Source organism: Sylvia atricapilla, chromosome 18, assembly GCF_009819655.1.
Source record: "Sylvia atricapilla isolate bSylAtr1 chromosome 18, bSylAtr1.pri, whole genome shotgun sequence".
Taxonomy (NCBI): domain Eukaryota; kingdom Metazoa; phylum Chordata; class Aves; order Passeriformes; family Sylviidae; genus Sylvia; species Sylvia atricapilla.
In genome coordinates, this window is record NC_089157.1 from 1,147,629 (window position 1) to 1,163,781 (window position 16,153).

A 16,153-nucleotide genomic window follows, 5' to 3' on the forward strand; every position below is an offset into this window, starting at 1 on the left:
TGTATATAGATATATTATATCTATCTATAGGTATATTATATCTATATTATATATATGGATGTATATCTACTACTAAGGGTTAATTAATATGTTACAGAATGACATATACTATAATATATTATAATATAGCATATTATAATTAAATATAATTTATAAATTATAATTGAAATATAATTTCCCATTAATCCCAATTCCTTGGCTTTATAAAAAAGGCAAGGTTGTGTCTGTTCAACCCTAAGTTACTTCCCCAAGGAATTCATTTACCCATTAGGATTTATCTATTAAATTAAATTATTTCCTCCCTACTATATATATACATATATGTATACGTTTATATATACACACACATATACACACACATATGCACACATATATATACATATAGATACATTCTAGATGTATAGAACGTGTATATATATAATATATATAGATACGAATGTATATAGATATGAATGTGTATATATATAGATATGTATATAGATGTGTATATACTACTATTATGGGTTAATTAATATATTACATAACAATATATACTATAATATAATATAGCATATTATAATTAAGATATCATTTATAAATTAATTTAAATATAATTTCCCATTAATCCCAATCACTTGTCATTATAGAAAAGCCAAGGCTGTGTGTCTATTCAACCCTAAATTAACTCGCCAAGGAAATGAATTAATTCCCCGAGGAATTAATCTACCCCCGACCCACGGAGCAGCACCCCCTGGTTTCTGTCCTTTAAACCCCACGCTGCTCTCCTGGTGCCTCTTTTCCCAGGGCCGGGCACTGATTCCGGCAGCTCCATCAAAGGCACTTCGCGGTGCTGACAAAGGCTGGGCGCTGCGGTGCCCGCCTGGTTAACAGCGGCTTTCAATCCCTGTTCGCTCCCGGCTCAGCCCCGCATTGTGCTCCGGGGCTGTTCCCAGGCGGCCGCCGCACAAAGGAGCAGTCACTCAGCATTAGCCGCTCCACAATGCGCCTCCTTGCTGCCACTAAAAAATAAAAACCCCAACAAACCCTCCCGGAAAGGAGAGGAGACTGCCGGAATGCTCCCGGATCCTAGCGAAAAGGAGGGCTCTCCGTGGGGTGGTGTGGGAATTAACGGGGGTGTGCCACAGCCCGTGGGTGGGTGGGTGGATCTGGGGACAGGGTGGCTTTGTGCTGGTGCAGGGAGACCCAAGGGGGAGAGCCAAAGGTGGTTGTGAGGATCAGTTTTGGGCTGGGAATTACGGATGCAGACATGGAGCCTTTCAAGGTGCGGCTACACCTGGGAATTACCTCGGAGAGGCGCCGGTGAATGTTCGGGAGGGAGAAATGACCACTGGGTGTGTGGAGAAGAGGCGGTATTTCCTCCCTAATCCCTGTCTTGGAGGGATGGCCAACACCATGGAATCCAAGCTGTGCCCCACCTTGTCACCAGCCCAGAGCACTGGGTGCCACATCCAGGTGTTCCTCGGACCCCTCCAGGGCTGGTGATTCCACCCCGGGCATTCTGCTCAGGGCCTGCCCACCCTTTCAAGTGTAGAAACTCTTCCTGATGTCAAGCAGGTTATCATTCCCTTATTTTGACTGCAGGCAGCCAAAATGCAGAGCAGACCCCACGGGACAGACCCCTCCTGCTGCACTTTGTGCTCAGCATCCTCCTCTCAAGGACCCACGTGGCAGCTGAGCGATCCTGGAGGTGGTGGAGCAGCAGCTCTGCCTGCAAACTCTCCACTCACAGCACTGTGTGGTCAAATGGTTGGGAAAAATCATTAAATTAACCCAAACTGAGCATTTGGTATTACTGAGCCTTTTCTTTCCCTACAGAGCTGCTGTAGGGTGAGGAGTTGACCTGCCCATTAAAGGCAGCAACACCTCTGCAGTCCCAGCCCTGCAGGAGCCAGGCTGGAAGGAAAAACCCAAACCACGACACCACTGGGCAGCCTAAACCATGGGGAGCATCCCATTTGGCTAAAAGGCACCAAATGCCCAATTCCAGGAGGTTTTCTCCCCTGGAAAACAAGTTTCTTGTTCGGACTCAGATGTTTATTAATTCTTGTCTATATCACAAACTGTGAGTTCTACAGCACTTCAAGCTAACAAACTAAAAATGGAGCCTCTCTCTCTCTCTACGAGGCCTTTTAAGCACAAACTGTCCAATTAAGAAATGACACCTAAATTATTTTTACTTTTAACCCAATAACCAACGACCTGTGGCCCGCAATGTGGATTTTCCTACCCAATTACACAATCCCACCCAGACCCATAAAGAAAAACGTGAAAAAGAAGGATTCAGCCTCTGCCCTAAATCCTCCATCTTGCTTTATATATATTTTACTATTATTCTAAACCTTTAAACACTAACTTTTCCACCCTGTGACATCACACACTTCTATTCAAACCCCACACCCACAATCCTAGTGCTGTCACTCGATTTTGGGAGCCTTTTCCACGGCCTCAGGTCAAATGCAGTGTTTGCTCGGGGGTCAGTGCCTGTGAGCACAGAAAATCTAAAACACTTCGTGCCCAGGGTTCCAAGCCCAGCGCAGGGCAGGGGCTGCAGGGGTTGGGGCTGGGCAGGGCTCTGTGCAGGGACAGGGAGCTGCCAGCCCCTGTCAGCTGCCGCTGCTGAACAGCCCCTTCTTGTCCCTGAGCATCCTCCCGCCGCCCTCAAAGCCGCATTGTGTCCCCATGAAGCACACGGGATTCCCACCGCGGCGCCTCCAGCCCGCTGGGAACCGGCATCCCGGAGGGATGGGAGGGGACAGGCGACGGGGACACTGCCACATCATGGAGCGCCTCAGGTCTCGCAGGGGGCTGCGCTGGGGCTGCCCCCAGACTCACTGGAGGCGGTTCCGTGGTGATTTTGGTGAGGGAAAACACCTCTGGTGGGGAAAAACCGCAGGAGGAGTCCCTGGAGACTGGAGCTGCCCTCCCAGGCATGGGGAGCTCCGTGGGGTTGTGTGGCTGTGCACGGGTGGGATGGGACAAATCTCTGATCTTTGGGGTCAGAATAAGGGTCAGGGTCATTCCCGAGGGGATTTGGTGGCAGCAGCAGGGAGGCAGGGCAGGGCTGTGACACCCCACGGGTCCCTCTGCAGCCTCTGACAGCGGAGCGGAGAGCAGAGCAGGGTTTGGGGTTCTCAGCTGTTCCTCCTGTTCCATTCCACTGACCCCACGGAACGGCAGGAGAAGAGCAGATCCCGTGGATGCCGGTGGGGAAGGGGCAGCATCCCACTGGTGGGGACAGTCAGCTCCTCACCTCGGCGCTCCTGGACTCGCCTTCAGCGCTCCCGGCGCTGTTCTGGTGCCAAAGCACATCCGAGAGCACCATCTCCTGGGCACCACAGAAACGAGCGAGGAGAAGCTGAAGGAGGAGCTTTGGTTGTGCATTTTGGGCTGCCTTGGTTAAAGTGGCCCCAGGTGCCTGGGGAGCAGGATGGACACCCCCAGAAAGAAAAAACGCCGATTTTCCCACTCTAATTCAAGCAAAACGAGCACGGAGGAAGATGGATAAGCTTGTGTTCCTTGTAAAAAACTTGGATTCTCTTGAAGTTGTCCAACTTTTCCAGCCGTTTGAGTTTATTTTGACAGCATGGAAGTGGCTATAACCCAGGAATCTTGGACCCTCCACCAGCACAGTGCTGCCCTGGAAAATTAATTTTGCTTCACTGAGCTTCTTTCTCCGCTGGGAATATCTCCCTGGGCTGGGATCAAACATGGATTTACTCTTTCCTGCCTTCACCTCATTCCCAGCAGCACCAAGGAGTTTGAGCTGGGGCTGGAGGAGAATGAGTTGAGCAGAAACTCGTATAAAACCTCAGGTTCGCAGGTTGAACATGGCCAGGGGAAAAGCTGAGGGGGTTTTGGTGCAAGCAGGCACCAGGCACCCCCAGAGGGATGGGGAAACAGTGCAAGGGGTGTGATGGATCCAGGATGGGAAGGGTGGAGCCTCAGTTCCCCCCTGCAACCAGCCCTGCCCTGCTCTGGGACATGTGAGACCACTGGGCAGTGACACCAGCCCACCACTGCCACCCTTCCATGGAGCATTCATGGCTCTGGGACACAGGCATGGTGAGCCCTCAGCAGCTTCTGGCAATGACTCATTCACAGAATTCCCAAGACACAGACTTCAGCCAGCCCAGCCCAGCCACACATGGCAAATCCACCACCAAAATTCCACCTGGGATTTTCTCTCCAAGATCCAGCCCCAGCTGAGTGCAGGGATGTGGGACACTGAAACATCCCTGGCTCATCATTCAGGATCTAGGCAACTGCAGTGTGTATTTGACATGGAAATATTGAGACCTGTAGTGATTTTCTAGCCTGGCACCAGGCTCAGATGTGGAGCAGTGTTGTGGCTTTGAAAATAAACACTTTCACATAACTCATTGTCCCTCCTCCACACCCGGCCAGGGGAAAGTTTGGGTGCTGCTGTGGAGCTCCAGGGCTGTCTCTGCACCCTCCTGTCCTTGCCAAAGGCTGCAAAGCTCTTCCCAGCTGCTGCTGGGGTTGCAGGGAAGGGACCTTGGCCACCCCAAACCCTTTGGCGAGGGCTGTGTCCTCCTCTGGGTCAGAAATGTCCTTTGGTCACTGGCAGCCTCAGCACAGAGAACGTCTCATCTGTGGTCTCTGGAGCTGAGCCTGGAGCCATTTTCCTGCTTGGATCAAAGGATCCTGGAGCCTTGGTTTGAGGGCACTGAACCATGAGCTGGACTTCAAACCGAGGGAAAGAAAACACAGGCAGTGCTTAGGGACTTGCTTTGCCCCTGAGCTTGGATTTGTGTCCTGCAGGCACTGTCAGACTCGGCCTTGTCCTTCAGTGAATGTTCTGCTGCTGGAAGTGAGGGAAAGGCACTGAGGAGAGCCAGGCCTGGGAAAGAGTGAAACTGCTGACAGAGCTGGGGCTCTGATATGCCCAAATCCCTTTGATTTTGGCGTGGTCCAAGCAGCAAAGGGAGGCAGACTCGTTTTTCCGGTGCCTATGTATAGAGCCGTGAGCTCATAGTTCCCAGCATTCAAAGTATGGGAAACAGGAATTTCCACCCCACCTGGGTGCCAGCAGGGAGCAAACTGGGGCTGGGAAGATGCTTGGCTGCCCCAAATCTGCTCTCGCTGGCCCAGATCACTCGCTGGAGATCTGTGTGGGTGCAAACAGCGCTGGCACCTCCAGCAGCTTCCAGAGGGAGCAGAGCATGGGGATGTCTGTCTGTCCCAGCAGGACATGGGGACATCTATCCTGGCAGGGAGCAGGACGTGGGGATGTCTGTCTATCCTAGGAGGGAGCAGGACATGGGGATGTCTGTCTGTCTGTCTGTCCTGGCAGGAGGCAGCAGATGGGGATGTCTGTCTGTCCTGGCAGGGATGGGGATATCTATCCGTCCCAGCAGGACATGGGGATGTCTGTCTGTCCCAACAGGGCATGGGGATGTCTGTCTGTCCCAACAGGGCATGGGGATGTCTGTCTGTCCTGGCAGGGATGGCGATGTCTATCCCAGCAGGGCAGGTGCAGCCTCAGCCTTGGCACAACCTCCCCGGAGAAGTTTCACCTTCATTTTCAGATCCACAAAACCGGGGTAACAATTGGAGCAGCCCGGGCCCTGAGAGGTGAGGAAGGTGTGGATGTGCTCAGGGTGCCCTTGCAGGGATTCGGGGATCCAGGGCTGGAGAGGGAACCCCTGAGGGCACCAGGGTGCCCCGCTGGGGCTGCACCCACATTTCTCTTTCCAGAAACCAGCCCTGTGCTGTAAGCACTGCACCCACGGGTGACTGATACTGCTGCCCACGCGGGAGCCCTGCCCAGGGCACTGCAGGGCCTTTCTCACCGGGCTTTGGGTGCCAGGGGTCATCTCCTCTTCCCTCTGTCCCACACAGCCCTGGGGACCCTTCTGGAGCTGGCAGTGTCCCTGCAGAGCACCTCCCTGTCCCCAGGCAAGAGCTCCCCGTGCCATGGGATGGGTTGGGAGGGATTGGGGGCCTTGGGGAGAGGGGTGAGGGCAGGGTGAGGATGATGCTGGTGATGATGATGATGCTGGGGGATGAGGCTGAGGCACGGGCAGTGCAGGTGAGCAGCCCAGCCCTGCTGCAGGACGTGCTGCAGGACGTGCAGCTCCTCCAGCCCTGCAGCTGCAGCGGGTCCCAGCGCCCCTCCAGTGGCGGATTGAGCCCACAGCGAGCCCCGGGACACGCAGAGGGCAGGACCGTGCCTGCTGTCCCTGCCCACCACGCCTGACGCCAGCTCCTCGCCCACTCCCTGCCCAAGCGGGCCAGGGTGAGCCTTTAAAACCCGAACGGGTTCCTCCGCATTCACTCCCTGCCCTGTCCCTGTCCCTGTCCCTGTCCCTGTCCCTGTCCCTGTCCCCGCTCCAGCCTTTGCGCAACGCGCCGTTCTCAGACGCAGCCGGCACCTGGAGTCCCAAAGGTGTCCTGGCGTCCCAAAGGTGTCCCGGTGCTGCCCCGGGCCAGCGCCGTGTCTGGGCACAGCCGTGCATGGAGGGATCGCTGCCCTGGGGCCCCACAGCAGGTACGGGGATTTGGGGGCACGGGGGAGCTCGGGGTGAGGGGAGCAGCAGTCTCTGAACCCCCTAAAGCCCAGCAGGAGCCTGGAGCTGTGCTGGTGCCTGGGGAAGGTGTGGATGTGCTCGTGGTGTCCTTGTGGCTGTGCCAGGGCAGGGGTGGCAGCCCCGCAGGTGGAGGGACCAGCAGGGGATGGCAGAACCTCCAGATGGGCTGGGAGGGTGTCCCTGGCACAGTCAGGCGTGAGAACAGGGGTGCAGGTTGGGTGGGGTCTGAAAACGCCACCAGGGCTGGAAAAACCTGTGGCTGTGATGAAGGTCTGGTTCCTGAGCTGGCCTGAGAGAGCTGAGCTGAACATCTCCCCTGTCCCTTCTGTCGTCTGGCCTCTCCCTTGGGCCCAGGGAGATGCAGGGAAGAGCTTCAGCCCCCTCTGGGGCTCAGGGCACCCCACACTGCTCTGGGGGCAGGGCTGGGCAGGCTCTGCCTTCCCTCAGCTCTGACTAACCCTGACTCGGGCTTGCTGCACCAGCCTCAGCCTGAGCATGGACACAGCCTGAGGATGTCATGGCCTGGCCACCACCATGGGCTGGCCACCACCACGGCTTGGCCACCACCACGGCCTGGCCACCACCATGGCCTGGCCACCACCATGGGCTGGCCACCACCATGGCCTGGCCACCACCATGGCCTGGCCACCACCATGGGCTGGCCACCACAATGACATGGCCACCAGCATGACTTGACCACCACGGCCTCACCACAACCATGGGCTGGCCACCACTACGGACTGGCCATCACCATGACCTGGCCATCACCATGACCTGGCCACTAGGGTCAGCTCCTTCCAGCTCAGCCTGGAAGGAGCCTGCTGTGGCTGTTTGCTGCCTGCCCTGGCTGTGTCACCTCCTGGCTGTGGTTTCCAGCTGCTCCACCAGCCTGGCTGCCCTGAGCTGCCCCTCTGAGCTCTCTGGGATGGGAACATGTCCCCGTCCTTTGGCAGGTTCCGTGGTGGGATGGGAATTCCCAGCTGGCTGCAGCTGAGCACGGAGGCACTGGGGACACAATCTGTGCCTGGAACGACACAGCCTGCACCAGGAATTCAGCAGGCACAGCTCCATCCAGGAGCTCAGCCCTCTGCCCTGGTGGCTTTGCAGGCTGGGATTATTGCCCTGGAGGGTCTGGAGCTGGGATCCTCCCACCATCTGTGCCTTGCTCCAGGAGGTTTAACCTGCTCAGGCCATGCCAGGAACCATCCGCTCCTCCTGTGAGGGGTGAAGGGCACGGCCAAGAGCCCAGGGAGGAGGAGGAGGAGGAGAGCTGAAGAGATGGACCGTGCTAATGACCGCCCTGATTAACCCCTCGTGCCTCTCCCCGGCAGCTGGGCCGCAGCGATGTCCGACGCCTGCTCCAGCCCGGAGGCCGCCCCGGCCGAGTGCCCCGTGTGCTACGAGAAGTTCCAGCCCCTGGAGGCCGCTCACCGGCGGCTCAGCTGCGGCCACAGCTTCTGCCACGACTGCCTGGTGAAGTGCCTGCTGTCGGCCAAGCTGGACGGGCACGTCCAGAGCAGCATCGTGTGCCCCGTGTGCCGCTATGTCACCTTCCTCAGCAAGAAGGCGGCTCTGTGGCCACCCGGCGTGGCCACCAACCAACTCCAGACCCTGGAGGTGCCTCTGTCGCCGTCCTCTTTGTCCCACCTGGCCAAAAGCCAGGCCGGCAACACGCTGGTGGTGCCCAGTCACTTCGTGGTGCCCGTGCCGGGTCCAGAGCGGCGCTCCCAGGGGCCGGTGCTGGCGAGGGGAGCTCACATCTTTGTCATCAGTGACCACGGCATGCCGCTGGTGGCCTCGGACTGCGGCTCCCTGGGCGGGAGGAGCGGGGCTGACACCTCCAGCTCGGTGTCCTCCGGCCCGGCCCTGGGGCTGAAGTGCTGCCAGTCCCCCATGGCCCTGGCCGTGATGCTCGTGCTGGCCGTGGCCATGCTGGCGGCCGTGCTGCCCTGGCTGCTGCTGGTCAGGAGGGATTTGTAGGGATGGCACCGGCTGGGACACCTGAGTGGTGTCACCGGGGCTGGGACACGCCTGGGGCTGGAGCCTCTCACTGAAGGCTCCTGGAGAAAGCCCAGATCTGCTTTGGGTGAAGCTCTCTCATCTGGCTGAATGGGACTTCCAGACCTTCCTGCGGATCTCCAGGTGCTTGTAGCATCACTGGTGGCATTTCCTGTCCATTTTGGTTGAAATATTGCAGGCCAAGCCCTGCTGGGGGCTTCCCCCAGGGTCTCTGGTGGAGAGGATCCTCCTGCACCCTGTGACAGCACCTCCAGGGCCCGAGGGGGCCGTGCTCCTGCCCAGCTCTGGCTGTGGCACCGGGCACAGCCTGGGGCTCTGGGGGTCAGGGCTGCCAGGCTTTGGGGCTGCTGGAGGTCCCCAAGCTCCCGGGACATCAGGATCTTGGTGGTGCAGCCAGCCTGGAGCAGAAACTCACGGCTTCCATCCCAGGGATGGAGAAATCAGAGCCTGCAGCTGTGGAGCATGAGGGCAGTGAAACCAGAGCATGGAGAGAGTGATGCTGGCCCTGCTGAGCTCACCTTGCCCTCTGCCAGCCTCCTGCAGTGCCGTGGGGTGGGAATGGAGGCCAGCTCATCCCATAGGCAGTCCCAGCCCTCCCTCTCAGGTCCCCAGGGTCATGGCTCCTCCTTTTGTCACAGCATCCCTCCACACCCAGGGCCAGGGGTTGGGGGTAAACCCTAATTCTGGCCATCATAAGGGGACAGATTTGGGATCCCACTCTGCTGTCCTTGCTACAGCTCTGTGGCAGGGTGACATTTCCTTGTCCCTGTATCCCACTCCTGAGCCAGGGGCTCCTTTTCACCTGTGCAAAACAAGCTGGGCACAGCTCAGCCCCCCAAACCTCCTGGCTTTGCCCTCTTTGGGGCTGGTCCCACCTGAGGGGACCCCAGTGTCAGCCCCCAGTGTCAACCTGCTTCGGGAGGGCACTGGGCAGCAGGGAGGCACAGCTGGGGTTTGGGAAGCTCTGAGCTCTCAGGAGAGGGAGAAAATGGGTTGCTGGACACCCCTGCTGGTGCTGGGGTCACTCATGGCATGTGTCCCCAGCCCAGTCTGCACCTTCATCACCTTTGTCCCCCTGACCCTGTCCCTGACCCTGTAAGTGCTGCTCTGTCACCTGGGAATGTGTCACTCCATGGGCACCCACGTGTGAGCAGGATATCCCACACTGTCACCCCAATGGGAGCAGGACATCCCTTATGGGCACCCCAATGGGAGCAGGACATCCCTCATTGTCCCCCACGGGAGGGGACAGTGGGGCACAGGGCTGGCACAGGGCTGGCACAGGCTCCCAAGGGAGGGACAAACACGGCCAGCAGTGCCACCGAGGTGGCTTTGGGACAGGACAGAACTTTTCAGGACAACAAATAAGGACAGCTTGGGGCTGGGAAGGGGCAGCAGTGTGGGCAGAGGAGCCGATGGTGTCCCCCACCACCCCTGGGGTAACAGCTGGGGACACTGCCCTGCTGGCCTGCTGCTCCCTGTGATGTCCCTGCACTCCCCCAGCCCTGTCCCAGTGTCCCCACCCAAACCTGGGGTGCCATGACCCTGACCCCTGTGTGCAGCACTGGAATGGAAACAATGATCTGATCGTGGCGTGTCCAAGCCTCATTATTTAATAACAAACCCTATTATTAGTCTGTCTGGGCAATTAATGCAGGGTGCCAGGGCACCAGCCCTTGGCACAGGGTGGCTGCAGCTCTGGAGGGTTTTGGGAAGCAGTGGGGACCGGGAAGAGCTCCAGGGGCAGCGGGGAGGGGTTGGGGATGTCCTGTGCTGTGTCAGGGCCATGCTCAGTACCAGGGGAGGGGGACAGAGGGACATCCATGGCCCGGGAGGAGAGGAGGGTGTTTCCTCAGGGTGGCACTGTTTGGCCAGGGATGGATGGCAGGGCTGGCAGGGGCACCCACAGAGCCCCCAGCCCCGGGTGGGCGAGGGCCAGGCAGCAGGAGCTGGAGATATCCCGGGAAATGCTGTGCCAAGCGCCACTCCCCGCTCCAGGGGTGGCATCTCCTGTGCCTGTGGCAGCTCCTGTGCCGCACAGTCTGGTGCCCAGGGCCACTGTCCCCATGTCCTCGCTGTCCCCACCCCAGCTCCAGCCTTGGGGGCTCACGGTCAGTGCTCCCACAGAGAATGTGCCTCCTGTTTGAGGCTTTGCAATCTGCCTGGATGTGGGGAAGCTGCTCCCAGATCTCTCCTGTGCAGATGGACAAACTGCCCCGAAGCTGTTTGAGAGCTGGTAAAGCAGAGCCAGGCCTCCCTGAGCCCTTTTCTGCTGATGTCCCTGGGGAGATGTTTGGATCTGCAGCCAGCCATGGCCCCCAGCTGCTGCCCAGCTCACCCTGTGTCCTCCAGAGGGTACCAGAGGCATTCCAGCTCAGTCCTGAGATCCCAGTGCTTTGGTTTGCCAGGGTGACCTGATATCCCAAGGACAGCTCAGGCCTGCAGCTGAGGAATTTCATCCTCATATCTGATTTATCCCTGCTCCTTTGCAGCACTTGGCCCAGGCCCCCTTGGGCTCCCAACACACAGCTCTGCTTGGGATTTTAATCTGGGTTTCATCTGCTTGGGGTTTCATTCTTGGCCACATCCCGGGTGCCCTGGGTGCCCTGTGTGTCACTGGTGCTGTACCCCAAATGTCCCCTTGCCTCACAGCACACCCTGGGGGTCCCCTCAGTGTCCCCTCCATGCTGACCTGGCCCAGCTCTGCTCCTCCTCTCCCCTTCTCCTCGCTGGGAAGGGCTGGAGCCTCCCACCCCCTGTCCCACAGGTGACACTGGAGCCCTGTCCTGTGACAGTTCTGCCTTCTCTTTCAGCCAGGGTCAGGATTAACACACAGGAGTCACAGTTCTGTGTTCACACTTGGTGCCCACCACTTCTTATCTGAATTAATCTAAATTAGTAATCTAAATTACAGCCTCACAAATTGTGAGTTCTGCAGTACCTCTAAGTTAACAAGGTGCAAAATGGAGCACTTCTGTCTCTGCAAGGTCTTTTCAAGGACAATCCACCCAATTGGGAAATGCCACCTAAATTATATTTACCTTAAACCCAATAACCAGCCACTTGAAGTCGTCAATGTGGACTTCATTAACCAATTATAGAGAACCACCCAATCCCAGGAAGAAGAAGGAAGAAGAGGGTGAATAAAAGAACGACTTAACCTCCACCCCAAGGTCTCCACCTTGCCGCACACACATTATTATATACTAAAACCTAAACTTTCAGCTTCCAGAACTCCAACACTGTCACTTGCCCAGTGTCCAGGCTCTGGTCAGCAGCAGCCAGGGGTCACCCAGGGCTGTGCCCAGTGCAGTGCATGGGCCATGCAGAGCCCATTAGAGCAACTATTGCCTAATGTGAGCACGGGCAGGGAGCCAGTGGCTCTCCTGCAGTTGGGGAAGGCCAGGGCTGTGCACACAGACCTCAGCTAATGGCCCTGGAGTGGCTGCAGAGCCAGGGACACCCCCTGCAGGCAGGGAGCACACCCTGCTCACTGGGCTGGGGTAGGAAAGGGGTAAAAATCCAGCCGGATCTCTTCTGGGTGCAGCTAACAAGGAATCTGTAAGTTCCCACATTATGCTGTTTTGAGAAAGAGAAGTTCTTTTAACACAACAATCTATTCTGAGGGTGAAAAATTAATAACAAGGGATTTGTCCCATGAGAATCAGTAAACAAAACACGTGAACAATCCAAGAATAGATAGATTTGATGGCCAAGTAAAATGTCTTTTAGTAACCAATAGAATAATTAACAAGAAAGCTGTTATCCAATTAGAAGTTGCCCTCGAGGTTTGTATAAACAGTATAGGAGACAGCATGGGACCATAATAAAGAGAGGCCTTCTGAAATTCAATGTTGTCACTCTTTGTGTCGTGACTGTCCCAACAACAGGCTGGGGCTCCAGCTGGTGCTGGGACATCCCAGGTGTCCCCTGTCACCTCCTGCCCTTCCTGTGCCTAAAGCTGGGCTCTGTGCGGGTTCTGCTGTGCCCCAGCTCTCCTTCACACGGGTAAAACCTTGTAAAAGAAAAGTCTCACAAAATCAGGCCTTGCTCAGCTGAATTAACACTCAGCCTGTTAAGTTCCCATGAGAAAGAATTATAGGAATGAGAATCGGTTTGCATAATGATCTGTTCTTGTAAGAAAAAATAGGTTGCCCCTGCAAAAACTAGAAATCCATCCCATGAGAATCCATGAAGAAAACATGTAAACTATCCAGAAATAGAGATGTTTGATGGCCATGCAAAATGCCATTTCCTGACCAGTGAACTGAGGGTCAGTGGATCAACCAACTGGATTTAACATGGTGCCTTCTGATATTCCTGTAAAAATATGAGCTATGCACATTAGTAAATATGCATAAAGATTTATAAAAATCTTTATATAAAATATAAATATTTATATGATAAATAATATAATATAATATAATATAATATAATATAATATAATATAATGTTAAAGTATTTTATATATTATATATTTCATTGATATATTAATATTAATATAATATAGAGCATAGAATGTAGAAGAGAGAATAGAGAATAGATATTATTTATATATATAATACAATAGCTATTATTTATGTATAATTATAATAATATATAAAAATAATATATACAATAAATAATCTCATATAAGAGTTTACAGAAGATTTAATAAAGCTTTTCTGCATGAAGAAAACAAGTGTCGTGTCCATCTCTACAGCGACACTGCTCCTCCCTGGGCTGATCTCTGCTGGGCTGTGGCTGCTCCATCAGAATCCTGGCAGATTCCAGATTGTCCTGGCTGCAGAGGGCAGTGCCCTGCCACCTCCCAGCTCGGGGCTCTGCAGGATGGCAGCAGCTCTGAGCCCCAGCACGGCTCTGGAATGCAGCAGCAGGAGGTGGCATTTTTATGGCCCGGGGATGGCAGGAGTGGGAACTGTGCCGGCCCAGGAGTGCTGCCGGGCAGGGAGGGCTGCAGGCTGCACTGGGGATCGGCCCCGGGAGCCCCGGCTCCATCGGGCAGAGCTGGCCAGGGAGGACTGAGCAGGAGGCTCCTGCAGGCGGCCAGCGCTGCCCCACAGCCAGCCCGGACAGCTGGGCTGGCCACTGGGGACAGGACAGGAGGGGACACTCACCTGGCTGTCCTCACCCCTGGGACACTCACCTGGCTGTCCCCACCCCCGGTGACACTCACCTGGCTGTCCATCCCCCTAGTGGCATTCAGCTGGCTGTCTGCTCCCCCGGTGACACTCACCTGGCTGTCCGCCCCACTGGTGACACCCACCTGGCTGTCCCCACCCCTGGGACACTCACCTGGTGACACTCACCTGGCTGTCCCCACCCCCCTGGTGACACTCACCTGGCTGTCCCCACCCCTGGTGACACTCACCTGGCTGTCCGCCCCACTGGTGACACCCACCTGGCTGTCCATCCCTCTGGTGGCATTCAGCTGGCTGTCTGCTCCCCTGGTGACACCCACCTGGCTGTCCATCCCCCCGGTGACACTCACCTGGCTGTCCATCCCCCTGGTGACACTCACCTGGCTGTCCCCACCCCACCCCCGGGGCTCCCCAGGCAGGATCCCTTGGCTCCATCTCCAGCAGAAATTCAGATTTCATTTCCCATTGTCCACTCTTTTCTATTGTCCACCCTTTCCCACTGTCCACTCCATGGCCCTGGGTGGGCTCTTCTCCCGGGGCACTGCAGGACACGGGGGTTTCCTGTGCCTGCAGGGCTGTCCCCACTGTCCCCACTGTGACATCAGTGCCCTCGGCAGGGGTGGCTCACCGGGATGAGCTCTAAATGAGGGACCATGGGGACAGGAGTGGGGCTGGAGCTGTCCCTGGGTGATTTCTGTCCCTGTGGCTGTTGGCAGGGGACAAAGCTGAGGTGCAGAGGAGGGTGAGGCCAGCCCTGCTCTTCTCAGCATCCCCTGGATCACATCAGCACCCCCTGGGTCACCTCTGCACCCTGGGACTCATCCTGGTCAGCTCCCTGGGCCCACTTTACTCTTCCCTGTGTCATCTTTACAGATCCTTTTTGTCAAAAACTCAGTGGTCTACTATAAAAAGAAACCTCTGGAATATCACCAGAGGTGTCTTCACTCTTCTTCCAGTACTGGCTGGCAAAGAGCAGCAAATGCATTTTCTGGGAAGAGCTTCTTTTGGGCAGGTTTTGCCTTAACTGATGTCCCATTTTACAGCAGGAAATGGAGCTGGGAGAGGCATTTTCCGTGTCTCCAGGGTGATTGATGTGCTGGCTGATGGCAGATCTCCCCGGGGCAGCTCTGTGTCCCCCAGGAGCACTGCGGGGCACCAATGCCCTGTGTGTGCCCAGCCCCTGGGGCAGGAGCCTGCCCACTCCTCCCTGCCGGGCCGGAGCCAAGCAGGGTCTGCAATCCTCCCTGGGGTGCCTGAGGGAGGGATTCGGGGTTCAGAGAGGAGCTGAGAAACATTCCTGTGGGGCAGGAAAGCCCGGGGTCACTTCACTGACCTGTAAGGTGTGGAAGCTCCTAGGAAACCCTCCTTGGATGCCTCAGGGCTTGGAGCTGGCAGCCCCTGGCACAGCCCGGGGTTACAGGTGGCTGCTGTGGTGTCTGGCATCCTCAGGGATCCTTGTGGCAGCATCTCCTTGGGGACAACTGATGGCTGGAGCTGCTGGAGTGAGATGTCACCTCCAGGACCCTGCCCGATGGAAGGGTTTGGTGCCAAGGTTTTTATTCCCTGTGGAATGTCCAGCCTCCTGTCCCCTGCTGGGGCTGCCCCAGTGACAGCAGCTGAGCCTCAGTGGCACCTGATGGCCACAGGACAATGAGCTGGCCCGCGGGAGCTGCTCCTGTTGAATCCCACCCCAAAGCATCCCTCGGGGGCACCTCCGGGGCTGGGCAGGGTTCAATCCCAGCTCGGAGCCCATCTCTGGAACCAGCTGGGACCGGGTCAGCGGTGGGGACCGGCCATCCCCTGCTCCGGGGTGGGTTCGGCTGTGCAGGGACACAGGGGATGGCCGCAGGAGCCTGGGAGAAGCAGTTCCTCCAGGATGTGCAAATCCCCACCCCAGCGCCCGGCTGCAGGGGCTGGGCAGCTCCAGGGGCAGGAGGAGTCTGGGGTCCCTGGTCCCTCTCCAAAGCCCCCGGGCAGGGCTGGCTGTGCCCGGGGAGGAGGCAAAGGTGGCCCTGGAGGCAGCAGGGGCAGCCCTGAGTGTGCTCAGATGCTTTATTTGCTCGGATTCCTGCAGGCTGTGTCCCAACCGGGTGTGGATGGTGGCTGGCCCCGGCCTGGGGAGGGCTGGCTCTGCCCGGGCAGAGGGCACTGCTGCAGAGATAACACAGCTGCTTCCCGCCGTGATAAGGCTCCTGATCTCCTGATACGGGCCTGAGAGCCTCAGGAGCCTGCGAAAATCTCGGGGATCCTCTTGACATGATGGTATATTTGCAGGGGAAAGAATTCATTCATGTCCCACTGCCTCCTTGATTGCAAATGCAGCAGAGCCAACAGTGCCTGCATTTTTAAAAAATCAATTTAAAAAAAATTCTTTTTTTCCCCTTGCACTGGAGGGGTCTCTCCTCATTGATTGCAAATGCAGCAGAGCCAACAGTGCCTGCA

The 16,153-nt window shown here is 56.5% G+C and overlaps 1 protein-coding gene and 1 long non-coding RNA gene across 2 annotated transcripts in view; both read left to right on the forward strand.

Annotated features, from left to right (window-relative positions):
• LOC136369209 (uncharacterized) overlaps positions 1-1,779 on the forward strand; it is a 6,457-nt gene extending 4,678 nt beyond the window's left edge. Inside the window, exon 2 of the long non-coding RNA XR_010744976.1 lies at positions 1,582-1,779. This is a non-coding gene — a long non-coding RNA (uncharacterized lncRNA). The remainder of the gene's footprint in view (positions 1-1,581) is intronic.
• A 6,116-nt stretch (positions 1,780-7,895) lies between these two features.
• Positions 7,896-8,531, forward strand: RNF222 (ring finger protein 222). Its single transcript, XM_066332456.1, has one exon. The coding sequence runs from the start codon at positions 7,896-7,898 to the stop codon at positions 8,529-8,531; it is 636 nt and encodes a 211-aa protein (XP_066188553.1).
• The last annotated feature ends 7,622 nt before the right edge of the window (positions 8,532-16,153 follow it).